The following is a 26,878-nucleotide window of genomic DNA, read 5'->3' on the forward strand; positions in this document are numbered from 1 at the left end:
TATGGTATCAAGTGTCTCAATTACAATAGGAATAACTTTTTATTATTATTATTATTATTATTATTATTATTATTATTATTGTTATTGTTATTGTTATTATTATTATTATTATTATTATTATTATTATTATTATTATTATTAGCATATTCTGATTGTTCCTTCCAAAATTAGTTCGTGTGTTGCTATTTGAAAATGCAAAATATAATTTTCAGAGACTGAACTGCTTCAAAATAACCAAATCCTTGAAGTCAAGTTTTTAAAAGGTAAATTTGGCAACACCGCACAAGCTTATGAATGTGACTCCCTTTAATGAAGGCTTGTTTTCAAATATAATAATAATAATAATAATAATAATAATAATAATAATAATAATAATAATAATAATAACAACAACTAGCAGGACCTGCGGAAATTCCGTAGTGGACTCTTTCATATGCAATATATTGATGTTGGAATTTTTGTAGATGTTCAGCGTAAATGGAGACTCCTGATATTATTGTAGTTATTTTGTAAAAACTGGAAATATTTATATCTAAGCTAGCAGGGACGCCTGGAACTGTATGGTCGTAAAATATGTTTAAATATAATATTTTAATTTATACAGATTTCGTATATATTACTACAAGAGTCATTTTCGATCCATTCCTTTATATTATCAACTTGTGATTTCAAACATAAAAATATGTCCATATGGCTTCTGTGCATCAGCTTGAATCGAAACCGAAACCAAAACTTATGAAGAAAAAATACGTGTACATAAAACTTGAGTTTCCTCAGCTAAAATCGAAACCGGAACAAAAACTTATGAAGAATTCTTGGTAAAATTATTTATTACAAGAAATGGAAAGGCATAACAATTAAACGACAGACACTCGAAAGAAAAAATATGTGACATAGACAATAAGACTCACGCTATCGTATTAATATATAGATTAAAATATTTTATGTAATAAAAACAGTTTTTCATGAAACTATTTTAGTTAAAACAATGTTGCAATAGAAAATAATTTATTTAAAAAAAGGAAATATCATTTAATATACATATATTTATATTTAATGTTTTTATAAAAATATTTTATGTACAAAACCAGTTTCCTTTCGCTAATAACGTGTCGCTTTTCATGAAGTTCGAGGTTTCTTAACATGTATTTATCTTGGCTTTTGTTTGCATGTAAATTTTGTAGTAGTAGAAATATTTTAATTAACGACAACATAAACGCCTCTCTTTTAAAATAAACAAATGTAAAACAAAATAAACAATTAAAAATACAAATAACTGCTCAATTTTGTCCCCGCCGGCCGAGAGATTTATGTTATCGTTTTTTTTTTTTTACTACAGAAAAACTCAAAATCAATTATTTCTTCACAACTTTTGAAAGATAAAACCCTAAATGGTATAGAATTAAAAACAAATATAGCGGTGAGAACACGCTAATCTAAAGCAACATCGAGTGTTCGTAAATGTGTATTCCGAAATTAAATGTCTGTCCCAGAATTAAATCTCAACCAAACAATTCAACAATCGGAAGGCGTACATCACATTGTGAGACAGATTAAATGTCACTGTTTTTCATTAGTATGTCTCTAAATTTATTTTTGGGGGTGTCGTGTGCTGTGAGGTGCATAGGAATGGAGCTATTTGAGGAAAAATAGGTGACATATTAGTCGACGAGAGATGCTGGTTCGAATCATGCAAATGTACGTGCTATTTTTGGAGACACATTGGAGGGTATTTACAGACGTACACAGTATTTCGAGTTTTGATCACACTGTCGTCGGATGAAGTGTTATTGTTAATTAATGATTGGCTTGTTTTAAATTTTTTGTTAGAAACAATAGATCTTATTTTAGAGTATATATATATGATGTTGAGGAAAATTTGATAATTTTTTATATTCTTTGATTACAATGATTGATTTTAAATTAGTGAATATAGATGTTTCTCTTCAAAGATTGTAGGATTGGGGGATAGTAGACGGTTGAAAATCACGAAAGTATTTTAAGAGATTGACTGTATAAGGAACTCGTGCTGCGGCCTCAGAATTCAAACACTCACAAGCATGTACATACACACATGTGTGTGTTTGTGTACGTATGCGTCTATTAAATATTTGTGCATTTATCGATTTATCATAAACTGCTGGCATTTAAAAACATCGTTTCGTAATTCAGTTTCGTAGTTATATGCAGTATTATAAACGCATATCACCTAGCCGCGTGTAGTGCCGTATATTGAAACGAAGCGTTATAAACATTTTCACTGACTATTATTTATTATTTACGGAAAATGTTTATATCTTCGCCAAGAAAAATTGATATACAATAAAAAAGAAAAAAGAATAAAGACAATTCTAGAACTCGATAAGTGTTTGAAAGGCGAACTCTTATTTAAAATATATAAATAATTTGTTTTAAAGAAAAGAACATTTCGTTATTTGGTTTTCTAATTCCTATACTGCTCTTTACACACACGCACATGCGCATATATATATATATATATATATATATATATATATATATGTGTGTGTGTGTGTGTGTGTGTGTGTATTCTGATGTGTTACTTTTCTCCTAATAAAATAATTGTTTTTTTTATCTGTTTTAGGTAAGGACTTCAAACTGGCTGTTTATTGCTGAAATCTCTGGTAAGGCAAAATACATTGTTAATAACAGCTAATGATCTTCATATCTGTATGTGTTTTAACGATGGGAATGCTATAATCCCCTGGCGTCAAAATGAAGAACAAACAAAAGCATCCGTTAAATTATTTCTTCAAAGTATTTCATTACTAATGTCAAACTGTAATCGTTATGGATTCCCCAACTATTCTGTAATTCCTGTCTATCTCACATGAGCAGTAGTCCTGTTTAATAATAATCCATACAAATGTGCAGGGGATTTTCCAGAAAACAGGAAAAAAATGAAAAAAGCAGTCAAAAGTTCAAATATAAAACACGTATATGTTATCCTAGCCAATAAAATGTACTTGTATATGTAGGTGGATTTTTGTGTGTTTTTAGTATTTTTAAATTCGCTTTGTTTCATCGCAAATATTCATATTTTACGAGAGGTTTAGATCAATATGGCAAATACATTTTCTTCATGGAAGCCTCGTATTGAAATTACAATTAAATAAACATGAAACCAGCGAATTTCAAAAGGAGACCTTTTCCCATGAAAAAGATACGGCCGCCATCTTGTTCACGAACAGCTCATAAAAATTAATACTCAAGAAGAACATTTAAAACTACTTCAAAACTCCAAAATATGCTAAGTAGGCATAAAAGTAACTTTTATTCTCTTAATAAAATTTTTTTATGGTATATTTGAAAATTTCCATAGTGGTTAGTTGGCTTCTCTGGAAAACCTCTAATATACATCTATAAGCATCAGATATTTGTAGCAAAAGGTTACTCGAATTAGATAATTGATTTATCTCTTTTCCACAAGATTAAAGACAAGGTTTGATGTGAGCTTGATGAAAGCTTTTCTATGTAAGGAAGTGGAATTAAATACAGGTTTTTATTTCGTGTTGTAAACCACTAAACCACTGTGGCCTTCAAAGCTTTTCTAGTGTTATGATATTTTTGCAAGTATTCATGTTTGCAGATTAGATGGTCAAAAACATCTATAATTTTTTGCCTCGTCTATTCTATATTTGAGAAAAGTTTAATACCATTTATATAACAATAACAATGGTATTAGGTGAGTAGACACCTTCTATCTCGCAACATAATGATATGCACATAAGTGTTTCAACGGATTGTCTTTGGGCATATTTGAGTGTGAGTTTGGAGCACTATTAGAGAATGGCAGTCTCTACCGCATGGATACAGGAAGGAGGATTGGTATGCTGAGGTCTGCGGTCCTTTGACCTTGCTTTCTGCGTCGTCTCCGGTCCTCCAGAATCAGGGTTGTTCTTTTCTCAACCCTCTTCTGTACAGCACCCTACTAGGCGCTGTGGTAGTGTGCCAGCTACTCCCATTGATGACCGTCAATTTCAGGTCGCGTTTGCCTACGTCCTTGTAGCAGAGAGCCGGGCAACCTCTAGGTTGCTGTCCTGCTACCAGCTCGCCATACAAGAACTCTTGGAGATACGGCCGTCATATATTCGGTAAACATAACACATCTAGCGGAGCCACTTCTGATAGAAAAGGGACACGCCGAGTCATCCATATATATGACTGCAGCTTAATCGGTATATATATATATTTTTTTCATAGCTTACTATCTAGCTCTACTTACATATATAGCACTGCCGGAATGAATACTGAAAATATCTACATGTAATTTTATGTAGCTATATACAATAACAATATATATATATATATATATATATATATATATATATATATATATATATATATATATAATTGAACGTGCCTGTGTGTGTCTGTGTACATTTCTTTACGCAATAACTCTCTCAATTTTTAGTCTACAGACTCGAAATTTGATATAAAGGGTACTGAGATTTGGAAAAATAGATGTGATTGGTTTTCGGCCAGAAATTTGGCTGTTAAGGGGTCAAAGTTCAACGTTTTGACCTTTGAGAACTCTACCAAACTCCTCCGACAATTTTAGGTCTAAACACTTTACATTTCAGATAAAGGTTCCTTGGACATGGATGTAACTTAATAACTTGAGCCCAAAACAATAAATTTTAAGGTGTCATAATAGGGGGCAAATAAAAAATTGACCGTTTTTTATTGTTTTTTTTTTTTTTTTTTTTGCTCAGCATCAACCTCCAAACACCTGAGAAACGTCGGGCACCCATGCTAGTATATATATATATATATATATATATATATATATATATATATATATATATATATATATATATATATATATATATATATTACATTTTATAAATATATATATATTTTTTTTTTATTACATTTTCACCCCAAAACAAGGCACATTGCCACTCAGGTGTAGGGGGCTACTATCAGGGTCAGTAACTACTGGGGCACTATGTAGGGACTTGGCCAGCAAGATGTCGGTTCACGTTGCACTTGAACTTCTGCATGTCAGTACAGTTAGGGAAGCAGGATCCTGGAATGGAATTCCAGAGTCTCGCGGTTCTGGGGAAGAAACTACTCGAGTAGAAAGATCTTTTACATCTAGGGATCTCTACTGTGTGGGGGTGGGATTTAGCTGCCTGTCGGGTTTGTCGAGGGTGTCTGCCCAGATGTGACAACAATACTCCATACATGGGCGAATGGTGGCCTTATAGAGATACAGGATACTTTCAGGTGTCAGTAGTTTTCTAGCACGATAGAGAGAGCCTACCTTTTTGCAGCGGCCCTGGCAATGTTTTCAATATAATTGTTCCAGCTCATGTTTCCTGTGAACGTTAGGCCAAGCAGTTTGAAAGATGTACTCTCAGACAGGGAGTCACTGGCCATTGCCATTGGTGGCAGAGTAGGTTTCTTGTAGTTATTGAAGGAAACCAGTTTGGTCTTGGCAGCATTGAATGTGACCATCCATTTATGTCCCCATTCCACTACAGATTGGAGGTCATCCTCTAGTGTTTTTGCCATTTCTTTAGATATATGTTAATTTGTTTTCCTGTCATGCCTGTTATAGAGTGTAGTGTCATCAGCATATATACCCATCTCAGAGGCAGTTTTGTCGGGGAGGTCATTAATAAATATCAGGAACAATAGAGGTCCAAGAATAGACCCCTGAGGCACTCCCGCATTTATACCACACTGTTTAGATGCTCAACCGTCGAGGACAACCTGGATTTTTCTCTTATCTAAGAAGGATTTAATTATGTTAAGTATTCTACCAGTGATACCGTATGATTTAATTTTCCTGAGGAGACCCTTGTGCCATACCCTGTCAAAAGCCTTAGATATATCTAGAGCTACCGCTCTGCCCTCCCCCGCTTTGTTCAGTGAATGGTATATACGTTCAGAGATTACAGTGAGGATGTCAGCTGTGGAACGGGCTTGTCTAAATCCATATTGTTTGTCAGTCAGAAGTTTAGCATCTGTAAGGTGCCGGACTAGAGCATGGTTAATTATGGTTTCAAATATTTTGGCGAAAAGTGGGAGGAGGCTAATGGGGCGATAATTTGATGGGTAATTTTTTTCGCCAGAATTCTTGAATATTGGTACCACAGAAGCATGATTCATTAAGGCATTTGTTGTAGAGTTTGGAGAGAACTGGAGCTACTTCGGCTGACCACTTTTTTTAATAGCACAGCTGGGATGAGATTAGGTCCACATGCAATTGTCAAGATTTTTTATGATAGCATGTACCTGAGCAGGGGTGATTTTAGATCGTCTAGCGTGGCGTCTGTCGGCAAATGAAAGCCAGGCAGGGGGTGGTTGGAAGGGTCGAGTGTGGAGTTCGAGGCAAACCGGCTGGCAAGCTTATTAGCTTTGTCGATTGCTGAGTAAACAACCTCGTGATTGTTGGTTGGTGGAGGAATTGTTGATTGCACATTATTTACTACACTGTTGTAGATTTTCCAGAAGTCACGATTTCCAATAGTTTGTGCTTCGATGCGTTTTTTAGTGGTTTCAGTAAATTCTCTCTTGGCTTTCGCTATTTCTTTCTTAACGTTATTTCTAGCTTCTATGTACTTCTGTTTGTTTGAACTGGACTTATGTCGGTTAAATCTGCGGTATGCATGCTGCCTTTGAGCACTGGCAGTTGCGCAAGTCGAAGTAAACCATTGGAACATGTGCTTCCACTGCTGTTTTGAACCATTCAGTGGTCTCATTTGCGCACTGTTCGGCAGGAAGAGAAAATATATTTCCCCATAGGGCATATCTGATAATATCTCTGATGGCTTCCCAGTCAGCCTTTTTATTATATCTCGTTGTTTTGAACACTGGCTCTTCAGTTTTTGGTCTAGAATTTAGGGCGATTTCCACCATTATCACTGCATGGTCAGCGTACCTGAGTGGGCTTTTAGCATTTGTTGTACAATCCTCGGGAACTGTAGTCAGAAACAGATCTAGAAGTGATGCTTGTTGTTCTTGCTGGTCAGGGAAACGGGTTGGAAACGTAACCATTTGTGATAGAGAGTGAGATATAGCAACACTATGTGTTGTGCTACCCGCTGCATCTGTGTGAGTAGAGAATCCAAGCCAGTTTCTGTGGTGAACATTAAAGTCACCAAATACATGGACTTGGGCGCTAGTGTCGAGGGAGAGTGCTGTGTCTATACTGTCAGAGACTGTATATACATACATAAATATCTATATGACTTCTTCATTTAATCACATGAATTAATCTACGAAAGTATAAATTTATGCGTACGCTTTAAGTATTTACTTCAACAGTGCTCAATACGTAGGTAGAGCTAGGTAGTACGTTATAAAATATATATGGCAATTAAGCTACACAGAATATTCCGCGTTTCATCCACGCTAGGTTTCATCAGGCTAATACAAGGATTTTGTGGTTTTTATATACGCACCTTCTATTGAGTTTTTAGTGAGCCAATCAGCTTTCTAGTTTCCACCGCACCCTTCCTAATCAGCCAATGATCAGTTACATGCCAATATGACAAAAGCCTATACACACACACACACAAACACACACACACACACACATATATATATATATATATATATATATATATATATATATATATATATCCATATACTTAGTTATTGATTACCAGATCCCGCAGTTGGTCTTGTTTAAATCGTTATTTCTGAATAATATATATGTGTTTTTAAAGCTTTATATACTATAATAATACTCACAAAAAGAAATGCACCAAACTTACTAATAACCAAATAACTTTCTTACATAAAACATCACCGAAACATTGCATACAAGAATATGAACACTTTTTATTTGATTCACTAATATAAGACCGCCTTCAGCGAAGAATTTCAGTATACACTATCCGGCAACTAATCCAATGAAACATTCACGACGGACTTATTCGGGTTTATCTTTATAAAAGTACATGTGCCCGAAGTCATCTGCGGAGCAGCCTTTTTTCTGCAAGATCAGTTATGTTAAGTGGTTCGCGTTCAAGTTATATAATGCAATATCTCAGATGCCACATAGCTTCTCTGACCTTATTATGCGAGTAAGGTTGTCACTTAATATTAGACAGTATTTATGCACAAACATTTGAATAGATTAAGCACTAAATATATGTATATCAAATAAACGGGCTGTACGAGTGACTTCTATCTAAACTACCTACCTATCTATCTATCTATATATCTATATATATATATATATATATATATATATATATATATATATATATATAGAGAGAGAGAGAGAGAGAGAGAGAGAGATAAATAAATAGATAGATATTTTGATAAATAGATATAGAGAGAAGCCCAGAAATATATATATATATATGTATATTTATATATGCATATATATAAGTATATATATAGAAAATACACATGTATTCAAAAGATAAATATGCACATAAATACAGATATATTTTCATATATACACATACATACGTTATTATATCGCGTATTTCGATATAAGAAAAAAAATAAATCCAGGTTAAAAAAATTAATCCAACCACGGGTTGGTAACACGATGAGGTTTATTCTACTAATAGTGCAAAACAATAATATAGTAGTATAGTCCAAAACAAATATATATATATATATATATATATGTATGTATGTATATATATGTGTGTGTGTACATGTATATATATGTATATATGTATGTATATATGTGTATATATATATATGTATATATGTGTGTGTATGTATGTATGTATATATATATATATACAAGTATATAGTCCAATTAAGATTATATCTATATATATATATATATATATATATATATATATATATATATATATATATATTCAGCAAGGCCGTTAGAGCTAAGATTACACCCTAATGTTATTACGTGTTCAATTGCGAACGACTCTTTAATTTGTGTCATGTGAACAATGTATCATCCTCGGATATAGTACTCCGATTCGGTACTTCAGAACGACTTAATACTTCGGCTAACGCCTTTATAGTGTTCTAAACTCTTGGGTGTCTGTATATGTAAATTTCAGGCTATTTCGGAATAATATATAGGATTACTAAATAATAGTATTTCATTCAATCGTCTTGCGTAATAAACATGAATACGTGATCAGAGTACCTGTTTTATCGACCAGTGGTGAGTTATCATTTGTGCAGATTTTACTGCAGTTTACAGCTAATAAAAAAATAAGACATTTAAAAATGTATTACTTTATCTCTTTTTATCTTGAATAATTCACACTGCGAATATACCTTTCCAGCGTATGTAAGAAAGTTATCGTCTAATTAAAAAAATAGGCATTTATAACGTGTGCAAGAGAAACTCTCATATTCACTAAATATTTTAGACAATACTTACATTACTTCTTTAAACGATATATCATCCGTTTTTTTTCCGGCTGTATCAAATTCGTGTATTTGTAATTTTATGAGCGACTGCTATTTGTACTAACACTATTTTTCTTCGTCAAAATACAACTGTCATCTTTCGAAAACAAATGCTTCATATCTTCTGAAATATGCTAGGAGGTTACACCGTCCATCGGGTTTTAATGAGATTCCAAGAGAGTAATCCCTTCGGCGGAAATAAATCCTGCGCCTTCTCTTTGATCAACTAGCTTCGTTAATACACTTTGACAAATGTTCTTGTTGTCTTAATATTTACTTTTGCCTTAATTTTATTATTGCCCTAATATTTACTTGTTGCTTTAATATTTGCTTAATATTCCCTGTTGTATTAATATTTTCCGCCTATGTTTTTTTTTTTTGTTGTAATTTAATTTGTTGTTGATAATGTTGCTCTTGACATTGCAATTGCAATAATTTTATTTGATTTTGGAATCGAATTATTTATTCTTCCGAAGTTTCTGTTGTGACATGGTAGAGCACATGGTTTTCGCAAATACCGTCAAATATTCAATGATAATGTTTAACTACATCGGAATAAGAGAATTAAAAGGTCTCAACTGATCAATCAATCCAATGACTTTGTAAAAACGTATTAGTCTTTTATTTTTCAAATAAAATTGCTCCCAATCTTAAATATTTATTTCGTCGCCGTAAATCTTTTAGGATTCTGTTTTCCCCACTTTTAAAAAGTTATTTTATCATTCGAATGTCAACTTTCTCCGTGTAGTCTTCCGTTTTCCATTGACCCATTCAACATGTGAGTTGTTCGAATACAATCATCCTTGTAGTTATTGTATAACATTGTGGAATATTAATTTCTGATTTTCAGTCTCTGTTCTCGAATCCTCGTCTGCCACTGTTATATCGTGGGTTTCGATACACGTAAAAATAAATCTAAGATTAAATAATTAATCAAACGTGTTGGCTAACACAATTATGTTTATTATACATATAGTACAAATTTCCACGACTAACTACTAATTTAATATTTGAGGTGTGCTATGTTCTTCAATTATAACATGTGTAAAATCGACGTGTCTCACGTTGTACTTTCAATTTTGCTTCTTTGTACACTTTTTTATGTGGTTATTTCATTACAACACAAACATATCTCGTGAGCCTTTTTTTTCTCTTTCAAAAGGTTGGTTATTGTATAATAATGTTCATCAAATTAATCTCTATGTTCGTTTTCTTAAGACCAAAACCTTCAGCTCCTTCTATCCGTGACTTGAATCGTTCCTAAAATCCGTCAATTGAGATATTAATAAATCAGGCCCTAAAAGTTTCACGAGCTTCCTTATTTTAGAACTTGGAGACATAAATGCGTTTAGTCATGTTTACTTCATTGGCTCTGACCGTTTTCCTCACACATAATATAAGTTTACCATGTATAAATTTGTGCTAAGTGGCAAAGTCTACACTCCACACAGGTCTTACGGTACACATATCCTGAGGAGCATGCTTACGCATAATGGCATAATCAAGAATATGACCTTGTTTTGATCTAGGGTGTATCCAAATTACCTTGTGGGCGTGTTTTTGTTGGCAGAAAGTGTTGCATAATGTAACATTATGTTCAGTGTAAAACTGCAAATTAAGAATCTCATTATTATTTGACTTATCAAAGCTGTAATTTCATGAGATACGTCAGGTGTTTATATAACATGCGACCCCTACATTAAAGTCTCCAAGTAACAAATTCTCATGTGCTTTTGGTATCCCCTTTGATTAAATTCTCAAGATATTGATAAAACATAATTTTGATATCCTACCTATTATCCAAAGAGGGATGTATACTGAGATAACTGTCAAGTAACGACTACTAGGTCAATGTATCATCATTAGCATTCGATCACTAATTCCACAAAGTTGTTTTTACTAAGATGTGACCTTGTTTGGACAGCAAAACCAACTACTTTTCTTTTTACTCTACTGGGTTTACCGTTCCATAAAAAAAACCCACGTATATTGTGCATTTTTTTACGATGATCTTCAGCACTAAAACTGGTTTCAAATAGAGCAGCAATATCCATCTTGTATCAAGCTAATTTTCTGGTAACAATAGCTGTTCTTCGCCTTGGATTAACCTACCTTTCCGTATCAAGACGTGTTCTTACGTTACATTTAGCAATATTAAATTTAGTTTTTTTTTTTTTACATACATCGCATTGCTTTGCATTTTCTTTCCCCGTGCAGAAAAGAATAGCTGTCAGGTGCAGATAGCAGACATGCTGAAAAGAGGAATGGACGATTTTAGGTCACCATTTCGAGACCTCTCACATAATCTGGGTGAGCAACGGTGTTCCTTAAAAGAGCTGGCCAGTTGCCAAAAGCCCCACCGAAAATAAGGGCATGCCCCTCAAAACTAACATCGATGTAAATATAAGCTTTAAGCCGCCTGTGTACATATTTGCTACAATACTTTTTAGGTCCGTACTCAGCGCCTAGTCTCTATCCTCAACGGACTTGTAAAGAAGAGATATATGTACAAATATGCTTAAATTAAAAAAGTATAGCGGTTTAATTAAAAATAGATCAATTTTTATTCATAGAGAAGGATATGCATACAATAGATTGATGGATGGAAGAAGCAGGGTTTGCAATATACATGCGAAACAGATTTCAGAAAAGATATTTGTTTCTCTGGTCCAACATATTTATTGTTAAAAGTGAACTTCTAAAACAAGTATTGAAAGTGTGTGTGTGTGTGTGTGGAATGAGATGAAATGGTGTTAGTGAGCATTTGAGATCACTTGAATGAACGCACTTCATGTGAAAACATTACGTACCTCTACATGCCATGTCGAAACCAGTAAATTAACTACAAAAAGTCATCCAGTAGAAAATAATTACGAACAAAATAACATTTTTGTTTTTATTTTTTATATACATATACGGACATACATTATTTATATATATATATATATATATATACATATATATATATATGTATGTATGTATGTATGCATGTGTATGTGTGTACGTGTGTATATATGGGATGAGGTAGAAATAACAGGTGTTTTTGTCCAATTAGTATTTGTAATAACAGATATTATTTTTGGCCCAGCCTGTAGGTATAAACCCTGTGTATCCCTTCATTGCAGGTCAGTATATTTTATAATTTTTAAATTTCTATGAATCGCCGAGAAGTGAAATTTGGTACACTGGAAGCGCATAACAAAGTGCCTTATCTCTTTTATATTTGTGGGATTTGAATAAATGTTTTTAAAGTTATGCTAAGTTTTCTATTTTCTGGTAATTTTAAGTGTATATCCCAAAATGCCTTTGTCTAAAATGTATATTTTCGGTAATAAAACAATATTCTAACTTCGTATTTCTATTTATCTGAAATAAAGAACATATCCAGTTAGACTATTTAGCAAAAACAAGAACGAATCTCACATTATTTTGTTCAAAGAAATATTTATTTATCAACATACCTCCCATGCTTCAAAATCACTTTGAATAGCCCTTTGTCAACTGATGATGTCAATTGTCAGATTTGAGATGATGTGATGCTATAGGAAACTTCCAAAATCTTCCTCCAAAGTTCATCTATCGAGGAAAATGGAACGCCTCCTTGATAAAGTTTCATCTATATTATTGCCCAAAGCTGCTCTATTGGATTTATATCAACAAGGTTGCCATGTCATCAAATTTTATCCCCTAATTGGGACAAGAAAGATATTCCAGCCGTGTCAAATATAGCAGCACTGTTGCTGCCTGGCTGCTTGATAAGTTGATGGCGAATTTTTCTAACATCACCAGCAGAACTGATTTTTCTGTATTTTCGTTCTTTCCTTGGTTTCATGTTTGGATTTTCAACGAATAAAGATAATGTTCTTCAATCTCTTCCAGACTCTTTCGCTTGATCTACAAGGAATAGCCCCTCTGCAAGGCCTGAAAAATCACGTTTCTTTTCACGAGCTGTCAATCGATTCTTTCTTGGCATTTTGGGAGATCTGCAATAAAGTAATATACATTTAAAATAGAAAAATTATCGTAATTTTACAAATCATTTGTGGACATTCCACAAAAATGAGCGAAATACGGCACCTTGTAATGCTCTTTTAGTGTACAAAATTTCACTTCTCATAATTTCCAAATATTGACATGCAGTAAAGCGATATTAAAGGGTTTACAAATGTATATATATATATATATATATATATATATATATATACATTAACGCAAATATATATACAAATGTATATATATATATACATATATATATATATATATATATAGGAGTGTGTGTGTGTGTATAATTGAGTGTTTTACTCGCTAAGACATTGATTTTATACGCCTAGCTTTACTATTTAAAAATTACTAAACTGAAATATACGCAATCATGGATATGCGATGGACTTCAAGCAGGTTAAGGTATTTTGATGTTCTTTAACAAAAAACGATCGTTCATAATTAATTATTTGTTTTTATAGTTCCTTCATAGATCATTGGTTTTATTTGCCTATCAGGGTTAATTCTTTTCATGCATAATTGCGTGGAATTTAGAACGAAAACGTTCTAACACACATACATTCGGACTTATGATAAATATGGTGATTACACCAGCCAGTTTCCGACAGAAGTGAATACTGTAATTCGGAAGGTGGAAAGGATTGAAAATAGAATTGATAGGCATAAAAAGATCTATTTTTTAATGAAATATGCCATAGAAAAAAATGCTGCCTGAATATACACACACACAAGTATATATATATATATATATATATATATATATACATATATATATACATATATATATATATATGTATATATATATGTATATATATATATTATATATATATATGTGTGTGTGTGTGTTTGTGTCTGTGTATATATATATATATATATATATATTTGTTTACACACACACATATATATATTTGGTTGATGCAAAAATAATATCGATTTTTACGTAAATATATATATATACATAAATATATATGTGTGTGTGTGTGTGTGTATCTGTGCGTGTGTGTGTATATAACAGTGGCCTAGTCTCTGTGTGTTCGGAATGTCTCTACTAACCTTCTCTGTGAATATTAAGTCTACAGACATAACAACTTGATATACAAGGTTTTTAGACTTGGAAACAATTTCGTTAGGTTTTAGCATGTAAAAATATGTGCTAAGTTTTCTACATTGAAAAAGATAAACTTGGCATAAGTAAAATAACTAAAATCTGAGCATTTTATCTATCTGGCGACAGCTGAGCCGGTAATGACGAACGATTATTCGATAAATAGCAACTATAGTTGGGGACCTGACCGTTTGGATATCAATTCCAACTGATAACATCGAGGTCATGTTTGAAACTATTCAAAGCATTAACAAATATATATACATCTATATATATATATATATATATATATATATATATATATATAGATATATTATAATAGGAAATTTGCTTTCTAATAATAAATAAGAAATCTACATAAATTAAAATAGCCTATTCAATTATTATTGGTTAATGCCAGGTGGTCTGCTTGCGTATATATATATATATATATATAAAACTCTAAAATAAATTACATGGCCATAGGTGCTCATTTTACTATAAATTATTAAAGAAAAGTGACACTCTGACTATTTGGCACAATAATGTGCGACCTCAAGGGTAAATGTCACATTGGCCACCACATACTTTCGGTGATTACCTTTCCAACGAGCCTTTATTTGACGTTTCTGAATTTTAGAGATGAGGACTGGTTATTTGTATTATTATTCATTTTGAGTGTGATTTTCACAACGTTTCTGTCGATATAACCTCCGAAATTCTTCGAATGTATCTTGTCGAACTCGGGAAAGTTTCTGTCGAACTCCGGAATTTGGACGGAATTTCGAGCGACGCTCTTTATTTATTTCACGTGGTGATGTTCTCTTGTTACGTCAGCCATGATGGATAGAGATCCAAAGTAATTCGCAAATGTATAATTCGGTCGCCGACACTGAGGATTGAACCTTCAACCTTTAGGAGAAAATCACTTTTACAATTGATTTTTACTAGTACTTTAACCACTGCGAACAATTCTAGTACGAATGTTAGGAGCCTTAAACCTACTTTTATTTCTAGCTGTAGATATTAACATTTATTACTAATTATTACTATATATTAATATATATTTATCTCTATATTTATTACTTGTATATATTAATGTGTTTATTACTTGTATATATTATCTATTGTTTATAATTACTGGTTTCCATAGAGTATTGAATTCTATAGTAGGTCTACTTAGCAGTTGGTTATTCCCCACTATATTTGCTGCGTCTTTTAGTCGTCTTACTCTCCGCCGTTCTCCTCTGTCTGTAATGTTTACTATGGTTGACGAGATTCTCAACTTATCAAATTGCCAAAAACAGGTGGTATGTCTATATATGTTTATATATGGGTGTATCTATATTCATAGGTAAATTGAATATTGAAATGGTCATATCTTTGGTTTTATGAGATGAAACTACATTAAATTGCGTAGGCTTTTGGAAAATTGTCATACTATTGTATGGTTATAATTTTATGAGAAATTTGTAAAAAAGAACCTATATTCGTAAACTAATAAAATGTGGCAAAATTTGCCTGAATTTGTATATATAGAGTCCTGTCAGACAGCTTTATTATTACTGCTTCTATTGACTTCGATGTGGCTTAGCCAGGTCACTAATATATATATATATATATATATATATATATATATATATATATATATATATATATATATATATAATTCAAACATGGTGATGTTTGAATATATGGTAAAGTTGCTGTTTTAGTAATTTAGAACTGCTTTAAAGATTCACTGTTCAATCGTTTTTTTTTTTTACCAACTTTTAAACATTTATTACAGTTTATATATCCCCCTCTCAGCTATATTGTGAAAAAAAACATTTTACAGTTTCGTTCAGTAAAACAAAAGTTATGATGCATTTTCTGGGGTTTAAAATCATAAAAATATGTAAAGAGGTGGGCGACGCTTCTTATGACTTGTTTCCATTGCAACCACCTCGCTTCACCGACTACTGTAGCTATTAATTAACTGCTGCGCGGAAATAGAATTAACAAGTGATACGGGGAGAATTAAAGCATGAAAGAGAGATAATTGGGGGATTTATTTTTTGAAATCAGACAAGTATCGTACATTATTATTTCATATGTGTTTATGGGGGCAAAATAATGAAATTTAACAAAGAACAATTGAATTTATTAGAAGCATGGAAAATCATGGTTTGCAGTAGAATTTTTTAAATCCCATTTATAACATTATATAATCAATTCTTAATGCTGCAATATTTTCAGTTAATAACTTATTATAGATTTTATTAGAATAGCTTGTCTTTTTTTCCAGTTTTAACAACTAGTCCTTTACTTTTTCATGTTTAAGCTTTACCATATTACTTTTCATTCTCGCATTTTTCTATTGTATATATATATATATATATATATATATATATAAATATAAATATATATATATATATATATATATATGAGGAAAATTAAATTAACATGAAAATTTACATTAAGCTACATTAAATTTCTTTTCTCAATCGAATTGTTTCTCGCACTGCAATTACTTTTCCATTCGGATCATTTCGGACTCTTCAACTCACTTGCACGTTCCGTTGATTTTAAACTTCTAATTATTATTTTTTTTTTTTAAATCGCTTCTTGCGTTTACCATCAAGTTAGTCTTAATGAACTCTTCACCTTCTATACAGAACTTTTTTCATATTCATCCTTATTTTAACATGATTTACCCGACATGTACAATTTTCCTTTGCAAATTATGACTAATCATTAAAGAGTGTATCATATTATGCCATAACCAGCAAATGTTCGCTCGGCTATAATAATGATTTGCTTATATCTTGCTTTCCTCTGAAGGAAAAAAGCATTTTTGAAACTTCACGGAATAAAGATTATTTGAAAATTGTGTTTGGAGTATTCTGTCGAAGAATAAATTTATTTGTAAATTTAAATTTACAGTTTTGATTTATTTTCCTTATGAGGAGCTCTACTCCTATTATGTTTGTTTTGAAGGTTTTTTTTTCTATTTGCTTGGGGTTTATATATTAATATATACATATAATTATTTATATTAGTTTTAAGTTTATACTTGGTTTTATTAGGTAAACATTCCATTCACACACACACACACACACGCACACACACGCATATATATATATATATATATATATATATATATATATATATATATATATATATATATATATGAACCAATAATAGCAAAACAAAACGGAAAATTTAAGTCCGAAATCAAGCTTAAATGACAGAAAATAAAATAAAAATGTGATTATGTATTAAATATTGCTAACATTTGCAACATTTTATTTGTTTAATCTTTTTTCTAATGCCTCTCGGTCAAAGAAGATATCTGAAAATCTTGGTTTTGGCCAACATCTTGGTTTTGGCCAACATCGCAAACGGTTGCATGGATTAGAGACTGAATTCTTTTTGTGATAAGGCCAACTTGGGTATTTCCAAGTGCAGACCGCAATTAGGGGATTCAATTATTAAAGAAATATTGTTGATCACCTTATCAGATTGAGACTAATATAAGTGCCTATTTGTTTAACAAATCAATAGTTTGTTTTTATTCCAGGATAATAGTTGTATCTAAGACCGACACCTGGGATAAAACACACCAGTTTTTTTAAATCGTGATTATATGGGAAACCTATTAAGATCGGCAACTCAGACGGTTACTCAAGGTGAATCGTACCTCTAAATTTACAAACATGTGTTCAGTTTGAGGTATTCACATTCGCACCCTACATTAATTCTAATTTCATGAATTCAGTTAAGTCCCTCAAACAGTCTTTATGCACTATACTAAACTTTGTTTAAAGATATTCAATAATATTCTGATAGTAAGCGATTGCTTATGCTACAGACATAATAAACTATGTCAGCGATCTATGTCTAGAGTTCGTTGATCACTTTCAATATTTAAAAATAAAGCGAACATCTTTCTACACGAAATATTTTTTTCATGCTAGAAACTTACTGCGACTACTAAATTATATTATGTGGGGAAGAGTTTCTTTTTTTTCTTTCACACTTCGAAACATATAAACATAACTCATCAGGGGAATTTCTCTTTCTCTCATATAAAAATGTATGCATTTAAATTTTATGATTTGAAGAAGTTAATCCTACAATATAGAATTTTTGTTGTTTAAAAACAAAGAATGCAATTGAATAGATGTATTTCCTTAAGCCATGAGCGTTCAATGCTTATTCATCTCCTCAAAAGGAAAATGTCAGCAAATGTTTTTAATGGTTTACACCTTATTTGCTTAAGCAATAAACATAGAAAAAAATTAAGTTTTAAAAAAATTTTATACACATAGAATAAGACAATTGGATATTGAGGCAGAAAAAGGATATTGTACTGCAAATCCAAAATGAATGTTAAATCTTAAAATGCAAATTCCTGGTAGTAAGGAGATAACGAAATTCATCGCGTCTTGTAATCCTTTTAAGGTATTAGGTCGGAATCACATGCAAACATATTTCCTTCGTTTCACCACTGGTTATATAAGATAGACGGCAAAGATTTTGTTTATAAAACATTCAAAAATTAAATCCAAGTGGTAAGTTCAAGTAGTGAATAAAAATATATCCAGAGGCAAAATAAAAAAAAAATGTTTTTTGTAAGCATAATAGTCATTAAAAAATGAGATGAAACTTTGGTGGGCATATTTATAAACTTCATAAGTGAATATAATTTCTGCTCTATCTTCTATGTTGAGCAATTTTTATTTGACTGGAAGTGTCTTATTTAAAATATTATATCTAATGATATGTTATGAGACCAAAAATCACTGGATTTGTATACCATCAGATATATTTTCATTGCATTATTCTGAAGTGTATATATATATATATATATATATATATATATATATGATATAAAATATATTTTAGTCATCGACATACAGACCTGTTTCGTTGTTTCACAACTCATCAGTGCCGCTAGACTAACACCTCTCCCAAGCCGAGGATCGAACCTAGAACCGTCGTGATGACAGTCGGCAGTCCTACCCCTTGACTACGGAATCGGTGGCCAAAATTAAACTGTCCGAACGTCTATTTAAATAAACATCCGTCCGCTACTCGTAGAGGGCTCAAACGTTTGTTTGTAAACAAATCGCGAGCTTCGCATTATTTCAGCTAAATTAAGTAGCGAGTAAGATAATTTACGAGAGTGCTCTACCGAAGAGGGGAGCTTTATAAAATATATTTTAGTCATCGACATACAGACCTGTTTCGTTGTTTCACAACTCATCAGTGCCGCTAGACTAACACCTCTCCCAAGCCGAGGATCGAACCTAGAACCGTCGTGATGACAGTCGGCAGTCCTACCCCTTGACTACGGAATCGGTGGCCGAAATTAAACTGTCCGAACGTCTATTTAAATAAACATCCGTCCGCTACTCGTAGAGGGCTCAAACGTTTGTTTGTAAACAAATCGCGAGCTTCGCATTATTTCAGCTAAATTAAGTAGCGAGTAAGATAATTTACGAGAGTGCTCTACCGAAGAGGGAAGCTTTATAAAATATATTTTAGTCATCGACATACAGACCTGTTTCGTTGTTTCACAACTCATCAGTGCCGCTAGACTAATATATATATATATGTATATATATATATATATATATATATATATATATATATATATATATATATACAGAATAAAATACGTATTATATATTTTTGAAGCCAAAATATATATACAGAATAAAATACGTATTATATATTTTTGAAGCCAAAAATACGTATTATATATTTTTTAAGCCAAAACTATGCATTATTTAAAAATAAACAGAGATTTATTTTGTTTAAAATTTATGTTTCAATAGAAATTTTAAACAAAATAAATGTCTGTTTATTTTGTAATAATGCATTGTTTTGGCTTCACACTTATATAATACGTATTTTATTTTATTTAAACTAAACCGGCGATTCTAAGAAACAAAAATCTTTATATATATATATATATATATATATATATATATATATATATATATATATATATATATATATATATATATGTATGGTGTCCAAAACATTTCCGATCCGATATATTTGTTGATAAAAAAACTTAAATGAGGAAGTATTATTTTTGTTTTTCGGAAGTACGTACAATGGCATTTAATTTCACACAGTCTAAAATATTAAATTGGTAAATGTCTCCTATAATTGTTTCTAAAAAAATCCGTTTCTTAAAAAAATCGATGTCCTTAATAAGAATTCCAAATAAATTAAATTAAATATATTATCAATATAATTATTATTTATAGTTGATGAAATAAAAATCTTAAGTAGAACAGTTAAGATTAACCCCCTCGTTAGAAACTTTAACTTACATACAGCTATTTTATATAATCGATAGTGATGACTATAATATTTAAATAAGGTAACCTCTTAATCGTATATTTTAATAGAACCACACTATATAGTTAAAAAAATGAAATATTAAAGCAGTGAAGCTTTCGTATATATTATTCAAATTGTGAACAAACACTCAATTATGCAAAGTATATAACATCCAAGACGTAATGATTACCAAAAAGTAATGATTTAAAAGGTTACAGCAAAATGATTCATGCGCCACCACTGAGAATCGAAACCAAAACGTTTAGCTTACGATTGACTTTATGTTTGACGTTAATGACTGTGCTATGAAAACATGTTCGTTCCAAGGCCAAAACTAAACATGAACTAATAGCTATTACGTTACGCATGCATATTTGTAATGCCGCCGGTCGACCTTCACAAATTCAATTTCTTAAATGTTCATAATTTTGCACAATTTCCTCGGCTAAACTTAAATATAAAGTTTCGCACGTATTCGAATACCTTATATATGAAGTTTCAGTTCTGTAGACCAAACTGATAGAGGAATTTGATAGGCATTTTTAACACACACACACACACACACACACACACACACACACACACACATATATATATATATATATATATATATATATATATACATATAGGCATACATAAATAAATATAGTAAGAGGTTAGTGTTTACTATAACCTTTTTACGCAAATATGTCGCAAGTATGAATCATGTAGTATATCTGCATGAATATAATTACGCGTAATAATTAACTGAAGATGATTACCCCATATGAAAACTGAAAAGCCCTAATAGGGAAATAATTAAAATGAATGTTTTAAAATATTCAAATAAGTTAGATCTTTTGCAGATAAATGCAATTCCACGACCCATATATAACAAAATTGTATTTTCTTTTTAAATAAATAAAAAAGGGGTTTTAATACGAACACCAATGCACAAAAACATCTAATTCATAGAAGTATAGATTAAAACATGGTTATGTATTAATCGTACATTCTTTAAATATTTTAAATTTTATTATCATTTAGTTGCTTTATTATTATTTAGTTGCTTTATGTGGACAATAAGAAGGCGAAACTAATTAACGTAAATAAGGGTTTGAGTTCCATATCGAAACGTTGATTTTGGTTGAAATAACATGAAATACGAATCAAATGTGCTTGAAAGCCAAATCACAACGTAATATTAGAAAAAGAAAGAAATATTTTACTTGTTTGAAATTTATAACATAAATATATTTCGTTATTCTCGCGTTGCCTACGCACAGTTCCAACCGTTAAGAGACAACGCGCGGCTTTTTACAGGCTTTTCTTTCTCCAACTTTTCAAGAAGTACATTTTCTTCATAGCCATTGGAAATACTCAGTCTTTCCTAGCTAGAGTAGATTTACAGGGAAAAATATATACCATTTTAAATGTTAGAATAAATTAGAATCGATAACATCTATTTAGAGATAAAAATTATCTCAGTAGCACTTATCAGCAGTAGCACTTATTAATTGAATGATTTGAATAGAATGGGATTAATATTGCATGGAAACATATTTTGCTCATTTGCCAAAATGTCTAAGAAGATTTTATCTTCATTAAATAGTTTATAAAAAGTTCACAAAGTAGCAAAGTTCTTCATGAAATAGATGTGGCACAAGATCAAAATTGTGTGGTGTACGATTGAGGTCAGCTGTCGTCATCTTGGTTTATTCTTTAAACTAATTTCAGTCATCAAAATATCGCATTCATTTTAATATTGATAAAATCTTCTAAACTGTATTTTTTCGCATGGGATATACTATTTTCGTTAAAACACGTTTTTAGCACATGTACATCGTATACGTATCCGGCTGAGCACAAAATGTTTTCAACCAGGGGTGTACAATAGTTCCTGGCCTCCGCATGCTTAACCTCGTTATTTTTTGGTGAGGCATTAGGTTAGTGAATAATTAAAAATAAATCTCTTAATATATTCTTTGCTGATATAAAGTGAACAAGATATGCTTTCTTAAAGCTTTATTCTTATCTCATGGATCGTCCACTAACTCTGTAATCTGAAAACATTTTTGACTGCTTACGTGTGATGATATATCTTGGAATTCTCATGCCATCCCAGATTCATTCTCTAAATTTTTCTCTCTATATCTCAAACATTTTTCTTAGACCTATCATTATTTCTCGTCTTTTCCTTGATTCTCTATTCAATTTTCCATTCTTTATCTAATTAAGCTTTATATGCCTTCTTTTTTCACTTCCTATCAGATTCTCCAGTTATCAACCTCTCTCTCCCTCTCTAGTTAACGCCTACTTCTCCACTCTCTCTGTACTTCTAGTCTTCCTCTCTTTCTCACTCTCTTGCTTACACTCTATTATAAAATTTTCTTTTTCCGCCCTCTCTTTCTACCTTTGTCCTTACCCTATTCCCCCTTTTACCTCATTCTCTCCAAGCATATCTCTTGTCTTTTCTTCCCTCCTTTTATTTACGACTTTTCGAACAAACTTTCTGTTTTTTTTTTATTAACACCAATCATTCATATATCTCTTTCACACAATCTACATTCGGCCTACTCTTTGACACCTTTATTGTTTCGGGTTCATTCCGATTTTATCCTGGCAATCAGATTCGAAATCGATTAATCAAGAAAATGAGTCGACTAATTGATATAATGGCTTCGCTATTTTAAGATTGGCATTTACAAACATTTCTTCTTGTTTGTCATGGGTGTTTCTCATTTTCTTGTTATCCCTGGTCGAATCAAGCGAAACCATCAAATGGTCACGCAAGGGGTTTGAACAAATTTGCAATATAAGATCCCCATTTAATGTAACACGGTCATCAAGTAAACAAGCGTCAAGTAGCATTTCACATTCGAATAGTAAGTTGGAAAAGACAAAGTGGAACAAAAACAATAAGTAATAAATGCAGAATACAGACAAATATATGCATATATATATATATATATATATATATATATATATATATATATATAAAATTTTCCATCGTAAACATAAGCATTGTGAATTTTGTGAATTTGGTTACTTGGGGGACAGTTCATCAAGAACTTGTTTACGTTAGACTTGAATACAATCAAATTGTTGTTAGCTGGAAAGCAGGCAATCGGAAGAGATTTTCACAGGCGTGTAGTTCTAAGAAAGAAGCTTTATTCGTAGAATCTGCATTTAGGTTAAGGCACAGGTAAAGAGTGTGAGACATTATTGATAGTGGTTTTGGCTAGACGAGTGGTTTTCGTGAAAGTATGGTGAGGGGGACAATAGATTGAAGCTAAGCTTAGTATTTGCCATAAAAATAACGATAAAGCAGAGGTAAGCTCGCAACGTCTCTTTTGTGAGAAAGAGGTTGCAGGGAAGAGAAAAGGGCATACCCCTTTAAGATACGAAGTCAATTTTGATCTCTGTCAAGGTAGGAGAAGCTGCTTTTAACAGCTCCTGCCAAGATGGGGCATCAGTACTCCATCGTTGGCCGTACCTGGCTTTTATATAGGTAGAGAATTGCATCAGGAGGGAGATATCTACTGGGGTGGTAGAAGGATCCCATCATTTTTCCAGTGACCTTGGCAATGGATTTGATATACGCGTTCCATTTTAGGGCAGGAGTAAAGGTCAAGCCCAGAAGCTTGTCAAAACATAAAGCCTACCCTAAGACAAGAGCCGTTCATTAAAACCGATGCCAGATCGGCATCAGAGCGTACATGGTGTAGAGATAGAAGCTTGGTTTTTGATGCATTAAAAGTAACCAGCTACCTCTTTCCCCAGTGTACAACATGCTCAAGATCAGAGTAGAGAGAATAAGAGAGAACTTGGTCGTTTACGGTCTTTGATGTGCTACTATAGAAAGGTCAACGAATCATGTATAAAGGTCAACGAATCATGAAAGGATATGATTTGGAAGATCATTTATATAGAGAAGTAAAGGGCTTGGGCCCAGAATAAACCCCTGAGGGACTCCAGCGTTAATACTGAGAGCTTCCCATTCCTGCCCAGCAACCACTACTCTTATGAACCTACCAGAAAGAAATGATTTAATAACTTAGAAGACATTTCCAGCTATAACATAGCTGGAGATCTTGTGAAGTAGTCCTTTATGCTATACCTAATCAAAGGCCTTTTATATGGCAAGAGCAATTGCATCAGGGAGTAGGCCTCCGTCGAGAGATTCGCTAATCCTATGAAATATAACTGTAAGCGTGTCTGCTGTAGATCTAGCAGAACAGAAACCGTATTGCACGTCACTAAAAAGGTTGTTTTTGCTGAGATGGTTGAGTACTTCTCTATTAAACACAGATTCCAGCAGCTTACTCATGATGCACAGGAGACTTATTAGTCTCTTCCGAGGGGGAGATGATCCATCACCTGAGCTCTTAAAATACTAGGCATACTAATGAGATTTTCCAAAGCGTTGGGAAGAATTTCTCCTGATGACAACGCTTAAATAACTTTGCAAGTATGGGTGCTAGTTCTGGTTAAGGTTTTTGAGCACTATAAGTGGAATGCCGTCATGGCCAGTTGCTTTACTGGAATCAAGGTTTTTATTAGCTTGGCAACCTCACGTACAGAAATGTGTATGTCGCATAGCGTGCTTTCAGATACACAAGGAAATACAGGGGGTTGGCGGCCTTAGTCATAAAGGGTAGAATTAGCTGCAAAGATCTTGGCAAAGAGTTATATTTTGTCTGATGCTGATTCTGTTTGCTATTTACCAAAACTGATTGAACCCTAGCCGCTGGTCAGCTCCGTTGGACTTGACCGATTGAGCATACAACTCCCTCACGTTCTTTATTACTTTTTTACACAGGTTTCTGGCGGTCCTGAAGCCAGCTTTAGTCTCAGAACATCTATTACGTTAGAAGCAATGGAAAAAGTGATTTCTGTGTGCAATGGCCGCAGCACATTCAGGAGAGAACATCGCTTTGCTGTTAGATTTCTGCTGGAACTTTTTCGAGGGTACGAAACGGTCTATACATACAATTAACCATTTTGTAAGGTCTGATACTATAGAGGACACACCCTTATAAACAAGGAACATAAAGGTAGATCTGATATAAATGTGCAGAAGCTATCCTAGTATTAAGTATCGATGTACTGTACGATGTAGAATTATGTCCGAGGACCAATTACATTTCGTTTTTATCTTAACTGATACAACAGAGTGGTCGGAAATTCCCAGTGGAGACAGAACGGAGGATGAACATAGCTCAGGGAAATAAAAAGATCTAGGAGACTTGTATATTGGCCGTCAGTGTCGGGGACACGGGTGGGTTCATGAACAATCTGAGTGAAGTCATAAGCAATGGGGAAATTGTGACAGAACCTCCCCTCGTCATCGTTCTAGTTTGAATGGGTTAACCATTCCACGTGGTGAACATTGAAACCTACAGAGACGTGAATGTTTACTGAGGGATACGAAGACAGGACGTGGTCAATTTTCTCATATATTCTTTTAAAGAGTAAACCCAATGTTGTGTGGGCGATAGTGCAAATATGAACGCGGTAGTATGAGCCAGTGAAACCCGAAAGAACATATAGGGTAAATTAGGATCTTTTCTGGAGATATCCCTGCCACATGGAACGTCGTATTTAATGTAAGCACATACTCCCTGCCCATGGCAATCTTGAGGGCCGGGTTTAGAGGTTAAGTTAGAGTATCCTTTAATAACTAACTCATCTAAGATCTAAGGAAGTAGTCGGTCCAATGCCGGTCTCGCTTAGGAATAATAGGTCAGGTTTAGTCTCGTGTAATAGAGTTTGAACCTCTGGAAGGTTGGAACGTAGACCTCTGATGTTAGAGAAGGAGACGTTGGAAGTTGGAGATTTGGGTTTGATCGAGTAACGGAAAAAAAAACATTAAGAAATTTATGTGCGAGTATTTAACCTACAAACCACCCCAAGAAAAAAAAATTGAAAAAAAACACATCAATTTCCAAGTCTTATAACATTCTTTGCAGTTAATCCTCGTGCAAAAAAGTCATACTCTCAACTTACCCGCATTAGAAGTTTTACGGCCCGTTGGTCTATCATTGGGGCTAAGCGACGACATGGAAAAAGTGCTTTATCGAGGATAGATAA

The 26,878-nt window shown here is 32.6% G+C and overlaps 2 protein-coding genes across 2 annotated transcripts in view; both read left to right on the forward strand.

Annotated features, from left to right (window-relative positions):
• Positions 1 to 2,959, forward strand: part of LOC145297634 (uncharacterized) — a 546,925-nt gene extending 543,966 nt beyond the window's left edge. Inside the window, exon 2 of the mRNA XM_080143739.1 lies at positions 2,603 to 2,959. Coding sequence (XP_079999865.1) covers positions 2,603 to 2,634 — 32 coding nt within the window. The 3' untranslated portion in view covers positions 2,635 to 2,959. The remainder of the gene's footprint in view (positions 1 to 2,602) is intronic.
• LOC145297633 (retinal guanylyl cyclase 1-like) overlaps positions 2,608 to 26,878 on the forward strand; it is a 1,014,990-nt gene continuing 990,719 nt past the window's right edge. The window contains exon 1 of the mRNA XM_080143738.1: positions 2,608 to 2,642. The gene's annotated coding sequence lies outside the window, so the exon portion shown is untranslated. The remainder of the gene's footprint in view (positions 2,643 to 26,878) is intronic.

The sequence above is a fragment of the Euprymna scolopes genome, chromosome 18 (genome assembly GCF_053919585.1).
Source record: "Euprymna scolopes isolate OS-2025 chromosome 18, ASM5391958v1, whole genome shotgun sequence".
NCBI lineage: Eukaryota > Metazoa > Mollusca > Cephalopoda > Sepiida > Sepiolidae > Euprymna > Euprymna scolopes.